Source organism: Corvus hawaiiensis, chromosome 4 (assembly GCF_020740725.1).
Source record: "Corvus hawaiiensis isolate bCorHaw1 chromosome 4, bCorHaw1.pri.cur, whole genome shotgun sequence".
Lineage (NCBI taxonomy): Eukaryota > Metazoa > Chordata > Aves > Passeriformes > Corvidae > Corvus > Corvus hawaiiensis.
In genome coordinates this window covers 777539-793638 of record NC_063216.1, presented here as the reverse complement: position 1 = coordinate 793638, position 16100 = coordinate 777539, and the positions used below count along the sequence as shown (strand labels likewise).

General features: G+C 45.5%; 1 protein-coding gene across 3 annotated transcripts; it reads left to right on the top strand.

Moving 5' to 3' along the window:
* The first annotated feature begins 127 nt into the window (after positions 1–127).
* RAD52 (RAD52 homolog, DNA repair protein) lies at positions 128–14725 on the top strand. 3 transcript variants are annotated; one of them, XM_048301222.1, is made up of 12 exons: positions 128–211; positions 6301–6389; positions 7741–7842; positions 8396–8489; positions 10178–10245; positions 10484–10602; positions 10688–10763; positions 11742–11938; positions 12155–12291; positions 12920–13000; positions 13499–13741; positions 13984–14725. In XM_048301222.1, exons 2-12 carry the CDS (start codon positions 6303–6305, stop codon positions 14040–14042), a joined length of 1263 nt encoding a protein of 420 aa, XP_048157179.1. In that variant the 5' UTR covers positions 128–211; positions 6301–6302; the 3' UTR covers positions 14043–14725. The 3 variants fall into 3 exon arrangements, with proteins under 3 accessions (XP_048157179.1, XP_048157178.1, XP_048157180.1); XM_048301221.1 differs by having other exon boundaries at positions 12149–12291; XM_048301223.1 differs by lacking the exons at positions 10484–10602; positions 10688–10763 and having other exon boundaries at positions 12149–12291.
* The last annotated feature ends 1375 nt before the right edge of the window (positions 14726–16100 follow it).

Genomic DNA, 16100 nt, shown 5'->3' with positions numbered 1-16100 from the left:
CCCCCGCCGCCTCCACGCCCCGCCCACGGGCGCGCGCGCTCGCCGCGCCGGGCTTCCCTCGGCCCTTCCCGCCGCGGGGGGGCGTGGCCTGAGGCACCGCCCCCGGAGCTGCGTCACCGCCCGGGCGCGGCCCCAGGGAAGTTTGGCCGCTCTCCGGCGCCGTAGCGGCCGCTCCGGGCGGGAACTGCGAAGGGGCCGCGGGAGGGCTCAGGTACGGCGGGCAGGGCCCGATCCGGGCACCGGGCACCGAACCGGGCACCGAACCGGGCACCGAACCGGGCACGAGCTGGGCACCGAGCCCGGCACAAAACCCGGCACAGAACCGGGCCTTCCCCTGCGGACGGCTGCTGAGGGGCCGCGGCCGGCGGGCGAGGGGCACGCGCGGGGCCGGTGTTTCCTGAGGGGGCCTCGGGCAGACGACAAGTGACCCCACCAAGAATTCTTGCAGCCCGATCTTTTGTGGATTCCGGGTGTAAGGAGCCAAAAGCAACACTGAGTTCCTTAGCTCTTACTCCCGTTAGGAGGGGACACTAAAGGGAGAGATTGTGGCAAATGGGATGGATCTGTCAGACTACGCAAGGAATGACACTTACTGACATGTAAATTATCAGCGTTTAAATTAGTATATTGTTGCAATGAATACAGCTTATAATAACGTTATTTCATCATATTCTATATGAGCTATATCGTATATTTTATGTATTATTATATTTTTGCGTCTTATATGTTATAATTACCATTTATATTATCATTCAGACCTCTGGCACGCTGATATCCACTAAGGTCTCAATAACCCGGACTTCCCTTTCAACTGCAGAAGCACAGAGCCCATTTTAAATTAATTTCTGTAAAATCATATAGTGCATGCTCTACTACTTAAGCCCTTCTGTCAAGCCTAAGGCATCCCCCCAAAAAAGGGATCATTTATATTGCTGTCTTAAGAAGGCAGAAGGATGGAAACAGATACAGGCTTGCCCACGCCTCAAGTATTCTGCCAATTTCAAATGTAAATGATTTTCCATTTAACAATAAGCAAGTGTCAGCCTGGAGCAAAACAGAGCCTAAGAGCTTTAGGTTTTTCATCCTAACTTAATTAATGTCAGCTTAATAGGGTCTTGCTGCCAGAAGTGTCATCGGTGCCTGTAACCACCATGGGGTTTGTGCTCCACAGTTTGACAGATCTCTCAGTGCTTGCAGAGTTCAGGCGGTTTCGTTTCCAGGCTGGATTAATTCCTTGCCTGGTAATTGCATTTGGGAAATTGCAGGCTTTCTGCTTACAGTTGGACAGGCTGCTTTTCCCTGTAAGTCCCAAACCATTACTCTTGAGTTAAAAACCCTGCTGTCTTTGCCTTGCAAGGGCTGAAGTGACTTGTACATAAGTGATGTGGTGATAAATCAATCTGACAGGCTTTTAGAAAGAAGTGCCCATGTAAATAATTTATGATATTTCAGTAATATTTCTGCCTGGTCTGGTCTCCAGAACGAGCTCTTTTCTTTTATTCTGCCTGGATGGTTGTGAAACTCCTTGAAGAGCAGATTGTTCACTTTTGGTTTTGGAACTGTGAGATGTTACTGTTTCATACCTGGAAAAAAACTTGTACCACAGAGTTGTTTCTCTTGTCTTTCAGTTCTACCCCTTGGTCATCGTTTATTGTTATGAGGAATTTTTTTATGATATCATCAAAAAGATTATTTGTGCAGGAGTACCAGTCAATCCCTTTAATGAAATATTTTTTATATGGATTGTGAGTTAATGCAAAGGAATTAAGTAATGTGAGAAATTAAATGGGGTTTATATTCCTGGAAAGCAAATGTAGTTCAAACTTAGAATTGTTTGGAATGACCTTTTTCCTAGGATGCTGTTGGTGCATTTTTAACTAATGAAACTTTTTTGGACCCTTTGGAAGGCAAAAATTGCAGCGGGCAGTGGACTTTGAAACAGCAAACAAAACTACTTAGCAAACGGGTAATTGACACGCACCACTGCTATTAAAGAAAATGTTTGGAGGCATAACCAGCAAAATTTGAAAAATATGCAGGCTAAAACACAGCAAAGCATGTGCTAAACGGAGCAATTTGGACTGGAACTGGATTTGTAATTGCTGGGAAAGCAGGCTCCTAAGCAACTTCCAGTAGTTACACTGATGCTCAGTGAACTTGTGGCAGCTGTATAGAGGCTGTCGTGACAGGAAACAGCATGATGAGTAAGGAGGTGAGTTTCTCACCCCGTGTTCCAAAAATGCAGGAATTGACCAGGCAGGCTTCGTTTCAGATGTCGGATGTATCCAAAAATTCTTGAATAGAAACACACTCCCACAAATGTGCTGTTACTCTTCCAAAAGCGTGTAAAGGTAAGGAAGAAAGAGCTTTACCCTGCGTTCGTTAAAATGTTTCAAAAGTGGAACCAGAATTAGTGTTCTCTGCTCAGTGCAGGGAGGATCACGATCCTAGACATGCCAAGAGTAAAGCTAGCAGTGAGCAGTGCCTGATAAATCAAAGAGTTCAGTGATGCTTTTGGAGCCCACAGATTCCAGTGTAATGAGTGGGACTGCATGGTGGAGGTGTCCCCCTGACATGACACGTGCTGTAACTGAGCAGAAATTGTCAGAGTGGCACTTGCATGCCCTGAAAGCAAATATTTAAACTCCTGCAGGGAGCTCAAACTTCCTATGTTATACCTTTTTTCTCTTGCTACGGAATGTGGCCTGAGTGGGTAAGGGGCATTGATAAGGTCCTGTCAGCATCAGAGGCCAGCTGTAGTCTGCAGTAGACACCCAGTCTCCTGACCTGCCCCTGCATTTCCATGTTTAACTCATCAAACACTGAGTATCTTTTCCTTCTATTGAAGTTAACAGAACATTGCCTCGCTTTTCTCAAGTCATCAAGGTTGCTTACCTAGAGATATCAGAAGGCAAAACTGAACAGTTCTATTGTGTGCAGCTTTTCCATAAGCAATTGCATCATCTCTCTTCCACTCCTTTTAAACTGTGGAGTAGCACGGGCCTGTCTTGATTAGGAACATCTGCCCCATTAAACTTGAAAGAAGTACCTCAGCTCTGTGTTAAACAGCCTTTGCATAATGGGTAAATCAACTTATAAAATAGTTTGGGGTTCCCAGAGGAAAGAAAACTCCACAGAAATATAAAACTTGTAATTTTTTTCTATGTTTTCTTAGAGTAATACAAACCTTAGCTTAAGTATGTGGCATTATCTTTAGTGCTTGCTAAATCACTTGTTGCTACCTGCATAACTGTTTGCTCTTGCTGGGCTCAGTGGAATTGCATTTATTGAGAGAATGTTGAAGATTTTTACTCAGCAAACCAAAGCCTCTCTGTGAAGGAAACTTACCAGATAGAGAGGACAAGGATGAATGAAAAGCCCTCTGGAAGTTCAGAGTCTGTGTTTAAATTCCTGTCTTAGGTTATGGGATGCTCTGATTAATTCCTTGAACAGCCACGTTCTAGCTGAGCATTGCCCAAGCTGTGGTACTTGCACAATGCGTGGTATGCAAACTATTCTGAAGTGATGCAAACTGCCTGCTTCCACCTTACTTGTGAGGAGAGCTGGGAACTGGCACTCCTGCCACAGGATTAGAGCACAGTGCATGGTTCAAAAACCTAGTTTGTCGAGGCAGAGTGGAACTGATAGGAAAAGATGTGATTTAGGAGCAAAATAAATTTTTGGGCGGTAATGGACAGTAGGATAGAAAGGTGTGTGAGGATGTGTTAATTTAGAAAATTAGAAGTTATGTCCATGCAGTCATGGCAGGTGAAGGTGTTGCTGCCACACAGCAGCCCACACTGGTAGATATACTTGAACAGATTAAATTCAGGATTATCTGTTCTGGAAGACTGGTTTATTTCCTGAACAGGAATTTGTGTACACACACATTTTTCTCAGCAGTGCTCAATTCACTACCACCATGCCAATAAATTCCTGCTTGTAGAGTGCTGTTGAAAATTGGTACTTCATATCCAGTTTCCCAAAACAGAGATTGGTTTTTTCTGATTATGTACACCTTTTGAAAGACAAGATCAAAATCTGGTGGTAGTAAAGGCTGTTAAGTTTCTTTACCTGTTCTAGTGTATCAAGGTAATGTTTTGGAGCACAGTGCAGCACCTCTGGTCTTGTGTGCTCTCTTTCTCAGTGACAAGAAAACTTCCTGAGATCATTACCAGCCAAACTCAAGAATTCCCTGTAAATAATAAATAATGGTCCCATTACCACAGAGATGGTGCCTTTAAACTGATAAACTGGCTGTATCATCCTGCATATTCAAATGCATATTTGAGCTTTAATTTTTAGTCTTTCTGGTTTAAAAATAGGGCATTTTTTAGCACTGGTTAATGAGTCAGGCAGCGTCCTACCACAGCCCTGGCCTCAGAGGGTGTCCGAGGCTCTTTGGCACTCCAGTGAATAGTTTATTATCTACTCCAGCATTAATGTTTCATGTGCGTTAAAGCATTGTGGGGAGAGGGCAGGGCAGCGAGGAAACAATGTTGCAGTGATGAAACAATGTTCCAGTGAGGAATGGAAGCGCCTTGCCTTCCCTAGCTCCTGGCTCTGGCACCAGGACAGATTTATAGCTGCATTTGCAGAATTAACTGCTCTCTCTTCCCCACCTCCTACTCTAATAATTTTTGATATCGAAGTTCTGTCGCTCTGAAATGCTCAAACAATTGCTTTGAGACACAGGGCTTGGCTGTGCTGCACTTCCCCAACTGCAGAACCCCCCACATTGCTCCGATGGAGCGTTTGGTTTAAACGAGGCTCACAGCTGAAGGTAGGTAGAGCCTGAAACTAAACTGGCATCCTGTGTCTCCTTCACTCCGACTGGATTCACACATAATTTGAGTACAAACCACTAAATTTAGACAACTAAATTTAGACTGATAATGGTGCACACCATATAAAAGCTTGAGGGACTTTAACCAAAACCAGTATTAAGCAATTTTGCATGGAAATGCCACCCACCTACTTTGCATAAATTGGTCATAGTGTAACGAAGGCAAGTGACATTTCGGTCATTGTTTCTTTCCAAGGGCTTATAGTGATTAAGATCTGATTGAGGCAGCTTGGGGGTGTGAGTGGAGGCAACAGTATTGTTCAAATTTCAGTTCCCTTGGCCACACACACTATTTATGTCTCTCTAATTGTCTCCCTCCCCATGCAATGAACTCTTTGCTGAGCAGAGGAAGTAGCCTGCTTAAATCACAAGTGTTTCTCCTGGTAATGTTGCTTTCTATTTGTTCTTTTTCAAAGCCAAATGTATTTACAAATTGCTGCTAACTTCTGATTGAAACATATTCAAGTGTATGAACACTGTACAATTATACAAGTTTGGCACCAAAGATGAGTAATTCTAGCCAACAAAAATTAAGGCGAATTTTAGCTACACTTGGCATAATTGCCAGTGCTCATACTTGCCAAGGAAACAACTGGTATCCTTTTTCTGAAAATTGTTTGGCAAGTCCTCAGTAAACTTCGGAAAAACAACTTATTTTAAAAAGTGCCACACCTGGAATGCATTAGCAAAGCACAGTACTAGCCAGGTGCTGACTGACTGGCAAATCATGCCATCTGCTGAGAATTTTAGGCTTTCTCAAACTGTTCTGACATCTCCAGGTCTCTTGTATGTGTCTGGATTTGTCCTATATTTGTATTGCCCACAAAAGTCTGAGTGCTGGGCTATTGGTTGTGCTGAGCATTGGTGCAAATACAGTCAAAGATCATCTCTGTGGGTTATTTGAGAGTGCTGCTGCAGCCCGCACAGCTGGGGTCCACAATCTGCCCAGGCCCACTGCTCCAGAGCAGGGTGGAGTGGCCATGCAGTGCTGGGAAGTGGTGGATACTGGCTTGGAAAAGGGTGCCATCTACTGAATTATTGGTACCACTTCTTACAGTTCTGGCAGGTTCTGTGGTTTTCAGCTCTGCACACTTTATGTGGTACCATCATAGCACCAGGCAGGGGGATTACAGTCAAAACAACAATCTAAAATAAAAACTAACAAGTCAGGATATAGCTGAATAAAGTTTTAGAAAGTTGTCTCTACTTTTTATTAAAGTATTAATGTATATTGAAAGTGTTCCAGGAAGACAGTGCTGAAGAATCCGAAAGAGGGAATTATTTTATTTTTCCTTCCCTAGCATGGTACAGTGCCTTCACATTTACCTAAAAGGAAAAAACCCACGTAGATAATTTTTTTACCAGTATGATATTTAGAATAAGCTTTTTGACATGTCTTCACATGGACTGTCAGTTCTGTTCCCTTCAGCCATTCTATCTCCTCTCCTCTCCAGGGATGCCTGAAAGCCAGGGGAAGGACAGCGAAAGCTACAGCAGCAGCAACGGCTCCAGCGCTGGGGACTCAGTGGCTTCCTTCGGACAGGTCGGTTCCTTTTGCCCCAGAGGGAAATACAAGTTGCATGCTCACACTTCTGGAAATCTGCTCTGCATGTTTATTCCTTTGAAACTTGGGTACAGTAAGGCTGGAATCATGCTACACCCAACTGTACTTAGCATTTTTTCTCTGCAATAGTCTTGACATGCCTCGAATTATAATAAATTGCTCTGGATTCTTCTCAAAAGGTTTTTCAATCTTGTACCTTAAAAGTGGGTCTCATTTTATTCTCTCTTATTCTCAGATGGCCTCAATCATGCTTACACATATTCTCAGTACAGGTTTAGGAAAGCCAACTACTTTGAGCTATTAAAAATAATTTTTAAAAATTGTAAAATAGTTTGCAAAAAAGACAACCATATCTGGACTGAACAGAGCTTTTGGTGGTGAATTCTCTTCTCCATGATAGGCATTTCTACATAGTTCCTGAATATGGCACAAGCTTGTGCATTGTCCCATTTTCCTTATGCTTTTTGGTTACAGGCTTGCATTCTAGAGTCAGAAAAAGCAAAGTTTTTCCTTTAAGTTTAAATAGAACTAAATACAAATTAGAGCAGTTTGACAGGAGTTGGAATTTATATGGCACACACACACACGAGAAGATTCTGTGTTCTGCTGAATTGTTTGGGCAGCCAGTACATGCATACACAGTATTGATGATTTAGGTGGTGAAACCTCTGTTCTGTCCCACTTCAGGCTATAACAACACGAGCTTTTTAGTTCTCAAATCCTTAAACATACATTTAGGCTTCTCTACATTTTGTAATTGCATTTCTACTAAGACAAGTCTAATCTTACAAAACTTTAGGCTTCTGGTGATGCCAGTGTTCTCTGATGATACCAGTGATGTTGGAGTTATCCAAAGGACCTTCCCTGCTTGAGGGAAATGGGCTGAACACTCCTCAAGAAATTCCTATTTTGACTGCTTTCCTGAGCTGCTGTCCTCCCTGCCCTGGTGGCATGTGGTAGTGGAGTACAGTTAATCTTCAGTTTTGTTCTTAAATACACTTTTCTTGTTGGTCACAGAGATAGTATATTTTGGTTTTGAGCGGTAAAATAGAAATTTACATGTGTGCTTGTAGCAAGCTTGACCGGGATTATTAATGAAAAATAATTGCTGCAGCTCAATAATTAATGCCTGTATCCATCAAGAGTCAGAGGAAAAAAAAAACCCATCTAATGTACGTACGTACCCTGAGGTGTTTCCTTGCCTGCTACATCCCAATTCCAAAAAATGGATCATGCACATCTTGGAGGGACTGGGATAAAGAAGTGCTCTTAGGAGAAGAGGGGAAGCTAAAACAGGGAGAGTAAGATGTGTTCCCTTGTTCTTGTCAAGTATCAGTACACAGCCAGCGAGTACCGAGCTATCCAGCATGCTCTGCGGCAGAGGCTGGGCCCAGACTACATCAGCAGCCGGCAGGCGGGAGGAGGGCAAAAGGTAGGAACAAACATCATGTTTCAACTCAGCTCTTCCCAGGAAAACTAGGGTTTAGAAAGTTACAGTATTCCTTTTTTTTTTTTGAAGTTAATTTCCCTCTAGTAGTTTAACATGCAGATATGAATGCATGGCGTAAATTCTGGCTTTTACTGAGCCACAGATTCCTTTTACACTTAAAAAGAGACTTAATTTTTCAGTGCTTCCTTTACAAAGGACTAGTTACCTACTTGTGCAACACTGAGATGTTTTTCCAATTTTTTCCCCAGAACTGGACTATATAACGGTGGCTGCATTTACCATCTTTAGTGCCCACTCTCTTCTGTTGATTAAGTCGTATTTGTTGTTTTATTAATCCCCACCACATTTGCTGGAAGAGAGTGCACCTAAAGCTGCACCATCAGCCTTTTATTTACATTATCTGAACCTTAAACTTAGCTGGGTTTCCTCAGTGTAAGGTGGTATGTGTAATCTGTTGAAAATAAAGTGTGTAGAGACGTGTGCACAAGGCTATGTATTTATGTATATATTTATATGTACATGCTCTTCTTTTCAGGTCTGTTACATTGAGGGTCACAAGGTCATCAGTCTGGCCAATGAGATGTTTGGCTTCAATGGCTGGGCTCATTCAGTCACTCAGCAGAATGTTGGTAAGGATCTCTTGGGGGCAAAGAAGTCTTTGCTCCCTCCTGTTTCACTGTGAAGGAAAAGTCTCTCAGATAGAGGCCAGGGTATCCATCACAGAATCACAGAACATGCTGAGTTGGAAGGGACCCACAAGGATCACCAAATCCAGCTCCTGGCCCTGCACAGGACCATCCCCAGGAGCCACACCCTGTGCCCGAGAGCGTTGTCCAAACGCTTCCCGAGCTCCGTCAGGCTGGTGCTGTGCCCAGTGCCCTGGGGAGCCTGGTCCAGTGCCCAGCCACCCTCTGGGGGAAAAACCTTCTCTGAGACCCAACCTGAACCTCCCCTGGCGCAGCTTCGGGCCATTCCCTCGGGTCCTGTCCCTGGTCACTGCAGAGAGGAGACCAGTGCCTGCCCCTCCTCTTCCCCTCTCAGGGAAGCTGTAGCTGCAATGAGGTCTCCCCTCAGTTTTCTCCAGGCTGATCAGACCAAGTGCCCTCAGCTGCTACAACTTCATCACTTCAAAGCACCTGGGCAGAGGCATGTGCAATTTCCAGGTGTCTTGACAGTTAGTAAAAACGAGAGAACTCAAATAATAATGGAGCTTCTCTTTTCATTTTTGATCTGTCATAGTCATTATTCTGCGTGTGTTTATGATTATTCTTGAGCTATTCTAATCAAGTCTCTGATCTCTATGGGTACACTCAGTCAAGAGTAATTACAATTAAACTATTTAACACTCGGCAGTCCCGAGCCAGCTTTCATGTTCACCTGTATTTTTAGACTGTAACCAGTTCCTATTCTCAGTTAATATTCCCCTATTCTTTAGGGACCCATCTTTTCTGCAGATTTCTCTTCTAGCTAATACCTAGTACAGAGGTTTTTACAACAGAAAATTTTTGAAAAATTTTTCAACTATAATATGGTGTTCAGGTGATCTTAAAGCTTCAGCCTCTTCTATGTTGATAGCTGAAATAGTACACAGAGAAGTGTTGTCCTTGTTTGCAGATCTGCTGTGCTTATGCTGAAGGCTGGTTGTTGAAGTAGGTCAAAGCAGCTGCTTAAATTACCTTCTTCCTTCTCCCCCACCTTCAGAAATCTTTTCTTAACTCAGGCTGGTAGATTCTAGAAATAGAACAACTTACTTCATTGCTTTCCATCTATTCTGCACCACAGTTTTCTTTCCCCCTTTTCAGTCAAGAAAAGACTGACATCCTTCAAACTTCTACCTTTTTCAGATAATGCCATAACAAGTCATTCCTTAGAAATTCAGAGTGAGAGGATTCTGTTTTAAATTCCTGGGTAGAAAAAGGGCTTGCACCTTCAGCAGGTTTACAAAACAATTAGACAAATAGATCAGATGAGTACAGAAGAACTCTTGGACCCCAGAGTAGAGTTACTTGATGCCAAATTTCATTTCAGACACGTGACATGTTTCTATTAGACCTGCAAGACTGCTACCTGGAGTGCTCTGTGTGTATTATGTAGCATTGCTTTTGGTGTGAAGTAAGGTACTTCAGAGATTCTGAACTGAGAGTTGCATTGCAGCCTGCTCAGCTCTTCAGGCATTCTGTCCTGGATAAAACCTTGTGCAGATTATTTGCAAACTGCAGACTTCTAGTAGATCATAGGAAAGAAATTACTTTCATAGACAACAGTTTCTTTTCCACTATTGTTTTTATAAATTAACACTTAAAATATCTCCTCCCAGACTTTGTTGACCTCAACAATGGCAGGTTCTACGTGGGTGTCTGTGCTTTTGTGAAGGTTCAGCTTAAGGTAAGTGGGTTTTTTTATTTGCTCTGACTGTAGTTGAGCAACTGCCTGAAGCTGTGAAATGAAAGTCCTTGCACGGGTCAGAGCACAGTCCTCGGGTACTGCACCGCATTCGGGAACCTGCTGGTGTCCTAAATGTTGACCTTGCTGTGCAACAAACAGCTAAGAGCAGGTAATGAGGCTTGGGAAGGCACAGCACCTGCATGTATAAAATTCCCTTGTATTTAAAATTGTACTGCAGGATGGGTCATACCATGAAGATGTGGGATATGGAGTCAGTGAAGGCCTGAAGTCCAAGGCCTTATCCTTGGAAAAGGCAAGAAAGGAGGCAGTAACAGATGGACTGAAGAGGGCACTCAAGTGAGTGAAGATCAGCACTTGTACATATTCAGAAGTTATGTGGGAATGAAGGGTTTCAGTCACAGTGAGCCCTCTTGTTTCTCAGGTGCTTTGGGAATGCTCTTGGGAACTGCATCCTGGACAAGGACTACCTGCGAGCCGTGAACAAGCTTCCCCGGCAGGTGCGGTACGGGGGCTGTCAGCGGGGCTGCAGGGCACCCACTGCCCCCGCTCCTTCAGTTGCAGGGTTATCAATGGTGCTGTCAGTGCACCTCATTCCTGAGGGTTACCAGCTCTGGCACCAGCAGCCTTCGTAACAACCAGCTCACGCACACAGAGCAGAACGTTCCGAAGTGGTGCCTCAGTAACCAGCATGGATCCTGCCAGCTCCTGCTGTGCACCAGCTGGGGGCAGGAGGCTGCTAGGCAGTGACCTGCCTTGTGGAGTGAGGGAAAAGGAAGCCTCCTGCAACTGCTGGTCCGTGGACTTTCATAGTAAAGCTGCCTTCAATCTCACTAAGACTTGCCAAACTCTGCTAGAGGCCTAGAGCTGCAAGGCAGTCCTGTCAAACATGTAGGAGCAGATCCAAGGTGACACCTCTCTCCAGGTAAAGATGGCCCAGATCTCTGGTTTGCCAGGGTCGTTGTCTGTTAGAGGCATTGCCACAAACTTGTAAAGGGACAGAGCCAAAACATCCCATCTTTAATATACAGGAATGGTGTACCTTCCTCAGAACTCAGTAAAGGTTGGCCTTGCCCTTTAGCACAAGCAGGAGAATGGACTGGTAGAGTTTACTGTTAGTTACAGACTCAGCAACAGCCTTGTGGGGCTGTGAGAAGCTGTAAAACCCTCCATGGATCGATCACCAGCACCTGTTCTCGTTTGCAGAGCAGCGAGGGGAGAGCTCACCATCTGGCCTGAAGCACTGAACAATTAAACCAACACAGAGTCACAGGAATTCAATGATTAACGGACTGAATTTCTGGGTACTGAGAAAAGAGCATTTCAGGTTTCTAACTTAGTGCTCGACTTAGCACAAGCAAAATAATTTTTAATTATTTAATTAGTATGTTTAATAATAATTTTAATTAATTATTTAATTAGTAATGTTGATTGATGATGGCAATTTCTGAACATTCTGGTTTTCCTCCTTTTACCAGGTACCCCCTGAGTTAGACTTGGTCGAAGCTAAAATACAGGACTATGAGCCTGAAATAGAGAAAGCAAGATACAGCAGCTATGTGGAAAGGCAGAATGCAGCAGGGAGACAGCACTGTGAGGTGACACCTGGCTGTAACCCTGGCCAGACAGAGGCTGCTGTAGTGACAGCAGATCAGAAACAGCCCAACGCTCCCAGGTGAGACTGCTGTTATCAATTTATTTTTTAATAAATATTAGTATGTATTAGAAGTTACTGGCCCTTTTAAAACATGGGGACAGCTCAATTCCAAAGATGCCATAACGCACTAGCTCAGTGGATTTTCTTTACTGTTATTTCTTAATGAATTTTTTCTTCACAAAGTGTAATTGCTGAGGCCCTGTTTAACTTTGTGTTTACTGGGGGGAGGGACAGAAGCACAGACTCCCTGGCCACGGAGTGTGATGCCACTTACCAGAGGAAACTGCGACAGAAGCAGCTGCAGCAGCAGTTCCGGGAGCAGATGGAGAAAAAGCAGCAGGTCCCAGGAGTTACTCCCAGCAGCAAACAGGGTGAGAGGTGGCATTAAAAACCGGCGCTTTCCATGAGAGCTGCTGGCAGGCACAGGTTAGCCACAGTACAGGAGCCTGGCCAGCTTTGTGTGCTGCTGTTCTGTGCCATCAACACACCTTTGAGGCCAAAGGAAGGAGCATTATCATATTTCCCCCGTCTGTTCCAAGAGTGTCAGGAATGTCAGCTCTAAACCGGCATCATTAAATCTGCAGCTTTCCAGCCACCCTAAAGCAGCTGTTGTCAGCACCATTAACCTGCTGCATCCAAGCTGAGGCCGCAGCACTTGGCTGTGGTAGCTGCAGGCAAATACACATTGCCTGAGCTACTGCTACATTGCCTTTTACTACTCAAGGGGAGGTCTGGAAGCCACGTGGTAGCAGGAACGTGAAGACTGGGGAGACAGGCAAAAAAAAAACCATGTTAAAGTAGCACAGTTGTTTGTCAGACATCAGGTGCAGAGCCTTGCTGTCCCACATCCTGCTTCCAAGTCTTAACCAGCTCTAGGAGAAAAGAGGGTACCCGGTGGCAGTGCTGGGTGTCATTTCAGACTCGTGCTCTGCTAAGAAGGAGCCAAAGGGTTTTTCTGTATTTCTGGTATTAATCTCTTCTTGTGTTGCCTCCTTGCAGCAACATGCGACCCTCCTGTCAAGCACAGCACTCCACCAGAAGTACAGCAGGAGCTGGCACTAGAAGAGGAGCTCTTTGCAGGTCAGCCAAAGAGTGATGAGTAATTAAGTGTTAAATCATTAGCATTTAAACCAGCTTAATTCAGAATACAGTGTAAAGGCAAAAGCTGTGAAGGATTGGAATAACAGAAGTGTGATTCTGACTTTAACGATACAAACTCTGCTTGAGTGTCAGGGAGATGATGTCCATCACTGTGGGGGGTTTCACACTTAGGCTCTTCAGCAGAGTTGTTACACCTATTGATAAACCCTTTTCCTGAGATGACACTGCACAAAACAGAACTTGGGGGGGATTTGGGGTGTATCTTTCCTCAATACAGCCATGGCTGTTTGGGTCACACACCGTGGTGCCTGGACATTGCTGAAGTCCAGAGCACAAGGGGCAGGACCCTGCTGCACACTGACATAAGAGATGCTTTACAGATTAAATTTTATAGTGGTCACTGCCTGTAGGAAAAGAATGTGCTGGTCTTGGAGCTACTGCCATTCCTGTCATGGATCCCCTTCTCATTCCTTCCAGATGATCCTGAACTTTGGGACATTTCCTTGGAGGGCACTGACCTAAAGGTAACAGGTGCCAAAATGTCAGAGCCCTCACCAGCTGCACACCAGGCACCTGAGACACCCCGTGGCCATCACCAGCTGGGCACTCGCAGCAGGACACCCCACAGGGTGAACCAGCACAAAGCTTCTGCCAGGCTTGCACAGCTGCAGCCCCCTGCTGCAGCCAGCAGCACCAGCTGTGCCAACCAGCACACCCCAGGTATGTGCTGCCACAAGTGAGGGGTCTGGCTTCACAAGGGCTCTTGGTACGTTGGGAGAGTCCAGTGGGAGAAGCATTCCTTTATTTTTGACCTGGCTGCAGATGCTGTGACAGGGGGCTTGGAAAACTGTCTGCTTTTTTCCATCCTACTGTCCTATCAAGGAAGAGTTAGAAAAAGAATTGAGGAACACATTTAGAAGCAAAAAAAAAAATCCATTTCTTACTTTCTCCCTGTTTGGCAGGGTGCAGCCCCCTCAGGAGAAGTCAGAGCTTGAAGAAAAGGAGGTTGGAACCTACATGAGGCACCCGGTGGGATCTGTGCCTCTGTCTGGGATTACATCACGAGACTGCAGTGGCTTCCCATATTGTGTCAGATGGACCCTGCTGTATATTATGGTGAAGCAACTGAGAAGAGTTTCATACAATCAGCAAGAACTTCATATACTCTTAGGTTATTATGTATTTCAGATGCCTTTTTCTATAACCACACAATTATTTGTGCTTCTGCAGCACGAGACTTGTGGCCATTTTACAAGGGATATTACCTGTAAAGTGCCTGAAGCAGGCATGAACAGGGTGAATTGTTAAAAATGAGATGCAATTCATAGCTTTTCTGTCTCCCTCAGTGCTGCGTTCCAGCACAGAGGGGAGCAGGTGGGCTGCGGCCAGAGGATGGAAGGTGCAGTCCGGGGGTGGCACAGGCGGTGTCTGAGGTGCAGCCCCGCCCTGTGCCCTGTGGCTGCATGGCCGGGGCACAGCCCCTCTCTCCTCCCGAGCCTTTCCCCGCCGTCCCGAGCAGCCGCAGCGCCTCCAGCCGTGCCTGTGCCTCCGGGCAGGAGCGCGCCGGGACCGCCGCCAGCGCCGCACACGGCAGCCCCGTGCTTGCTCCGATCCTTTGGATCATGAACGGGAGCCGCACTGCTGTTTTTAAATAAGCTTTCAACCCTTTCCAATACAGAAATAAACATGAATTTGAAACACAAAGCCCGCTGGAAGCTGTTCGTGCCTCTGCCCTTCCAACCCTTCCACCTCGTTCCCTTCAAAGGAGGCAACACGTTCTAAAGCTAAAGGGGCACCACTGCACCTGCACAGCCTCCTTGGCTTTAGGACGGGCAAACAGAGAACCTCACAGGGGTGCAAAGGTTACAGCAAAGCCAACAGCTCGTCCGTCTAGCTAGCAGGCCAAAGGAAGAATTTTTAATCAGTATTGGAAGAATACTCCTTTATCCATTTCGAGCAGGTCCGTGCAGGAAAGGGAGGAGTTCTGCTGGGCTGAGCGGCCCTGTTCCTGTGCAGTTCAGCTGCAGTTCCCGGCAGCACCACGGCAGGGCTCAGGCCAGCGGCCCGTGCTGGCAGCGCTGCTCCCGGCAGGGCTGGTGTCGCCGGCCCAGGCAGCCGTGGAGGGAGCCTGCTACTGCAGTGCTGGAGGCAGGAGAATGATGCCACATGACTGAAAGTTAGAGCTGGACCAGGAGCATTTACACAATTCTGGGATTAGTCCAACCCTGAAATCAATGTCAGGCTTCAAACGGGACCTTATTCCCATGCTTTGCCTCACTGCTCTGTCTAAATGTAAATACATTTGGAATATTCAGCATTTATTTCTCTTCCTCCTACTTTGCCGTCATCACTTAACCAGTCCTTTTCCCTTAAAAGATCCTTTACGATCCACTTACCTCCTGAACAGGACAAAGAACAGGAATTGACTTCAGCATGGAAAGACAGGACAAGCCATAATTAACGGTGATAGATTACATCTAGGAAACAGTTCCACATTTCACCGTAGTTGTTTCTGGCCAATTCAGTGCTGCCTTCAGAACAGCTCAGGGAAGAAGCACATTCCACATGTTTGAGTCATGCCCTCGCTATTGAAACCATATACCTGCTAGGAAGGGAACGTGCAGACCTTCAGAATTACTGGATTCAAAGCTGCTCCAAACTTTTACAATGAAAAAAATGTGAAAGTCTGAAACAAAAATGTAACAGTCTCAGCGTCCTTGGCTCTGGAAACAATGCAAATAGAGCTGTGCCTCCTCTAACAAAGTCACTGCACTGAGCCTCTCGGGATTGGCCCCTTTGAAAAGGACAGGAAAACTTACACTTGGAGCTTTTTTTTTCCCCTTCGAAGCTTGCGCAGCATGACTCATAACAGAAGCTGTTCTTAAAATGGAAAGAAATGCAGCAGCAGTTAGTGTTTAGAAATACCAAATTCCTGCAAGTCTGCAGCTGAGAATGACGCTGTGAAGTTCTTCCACTCCGGTTGCTCATCGGAGGACTGAATTCCTGTTTGTGAGGTCGCCAAGGAGCCCCTTCCCCGCAGGTGGCACGTCCCTGCTCCCATGCGCCCCAGAGCAGAGGG

Bases quoted from the DNA above. Each gene is read 5' to 3' on its own strand.
- RAD52 (XM_048301221.1), top strand. From the start codon at position 6,303: ATGCCTGAAAGCCAGGGGAAGGACAGCGAAAGCTACAGCAGCAGCAAC. The intron at 10,246-10,483 runs GTAAGTGGGTTT...ATTGTACTGCAG, and splicing joins TTGTGAAGGTTCAGCTTAAG to GATGGGTCATACCATGAAGA. The intron at 10,603-10,687 runs GTGAGTGAAGAT...CTTGTTTCTCAG, and splicing joins GGACTGAAGAGGGCACTCAA to GTGCTTTGGGAATGCTCTTG.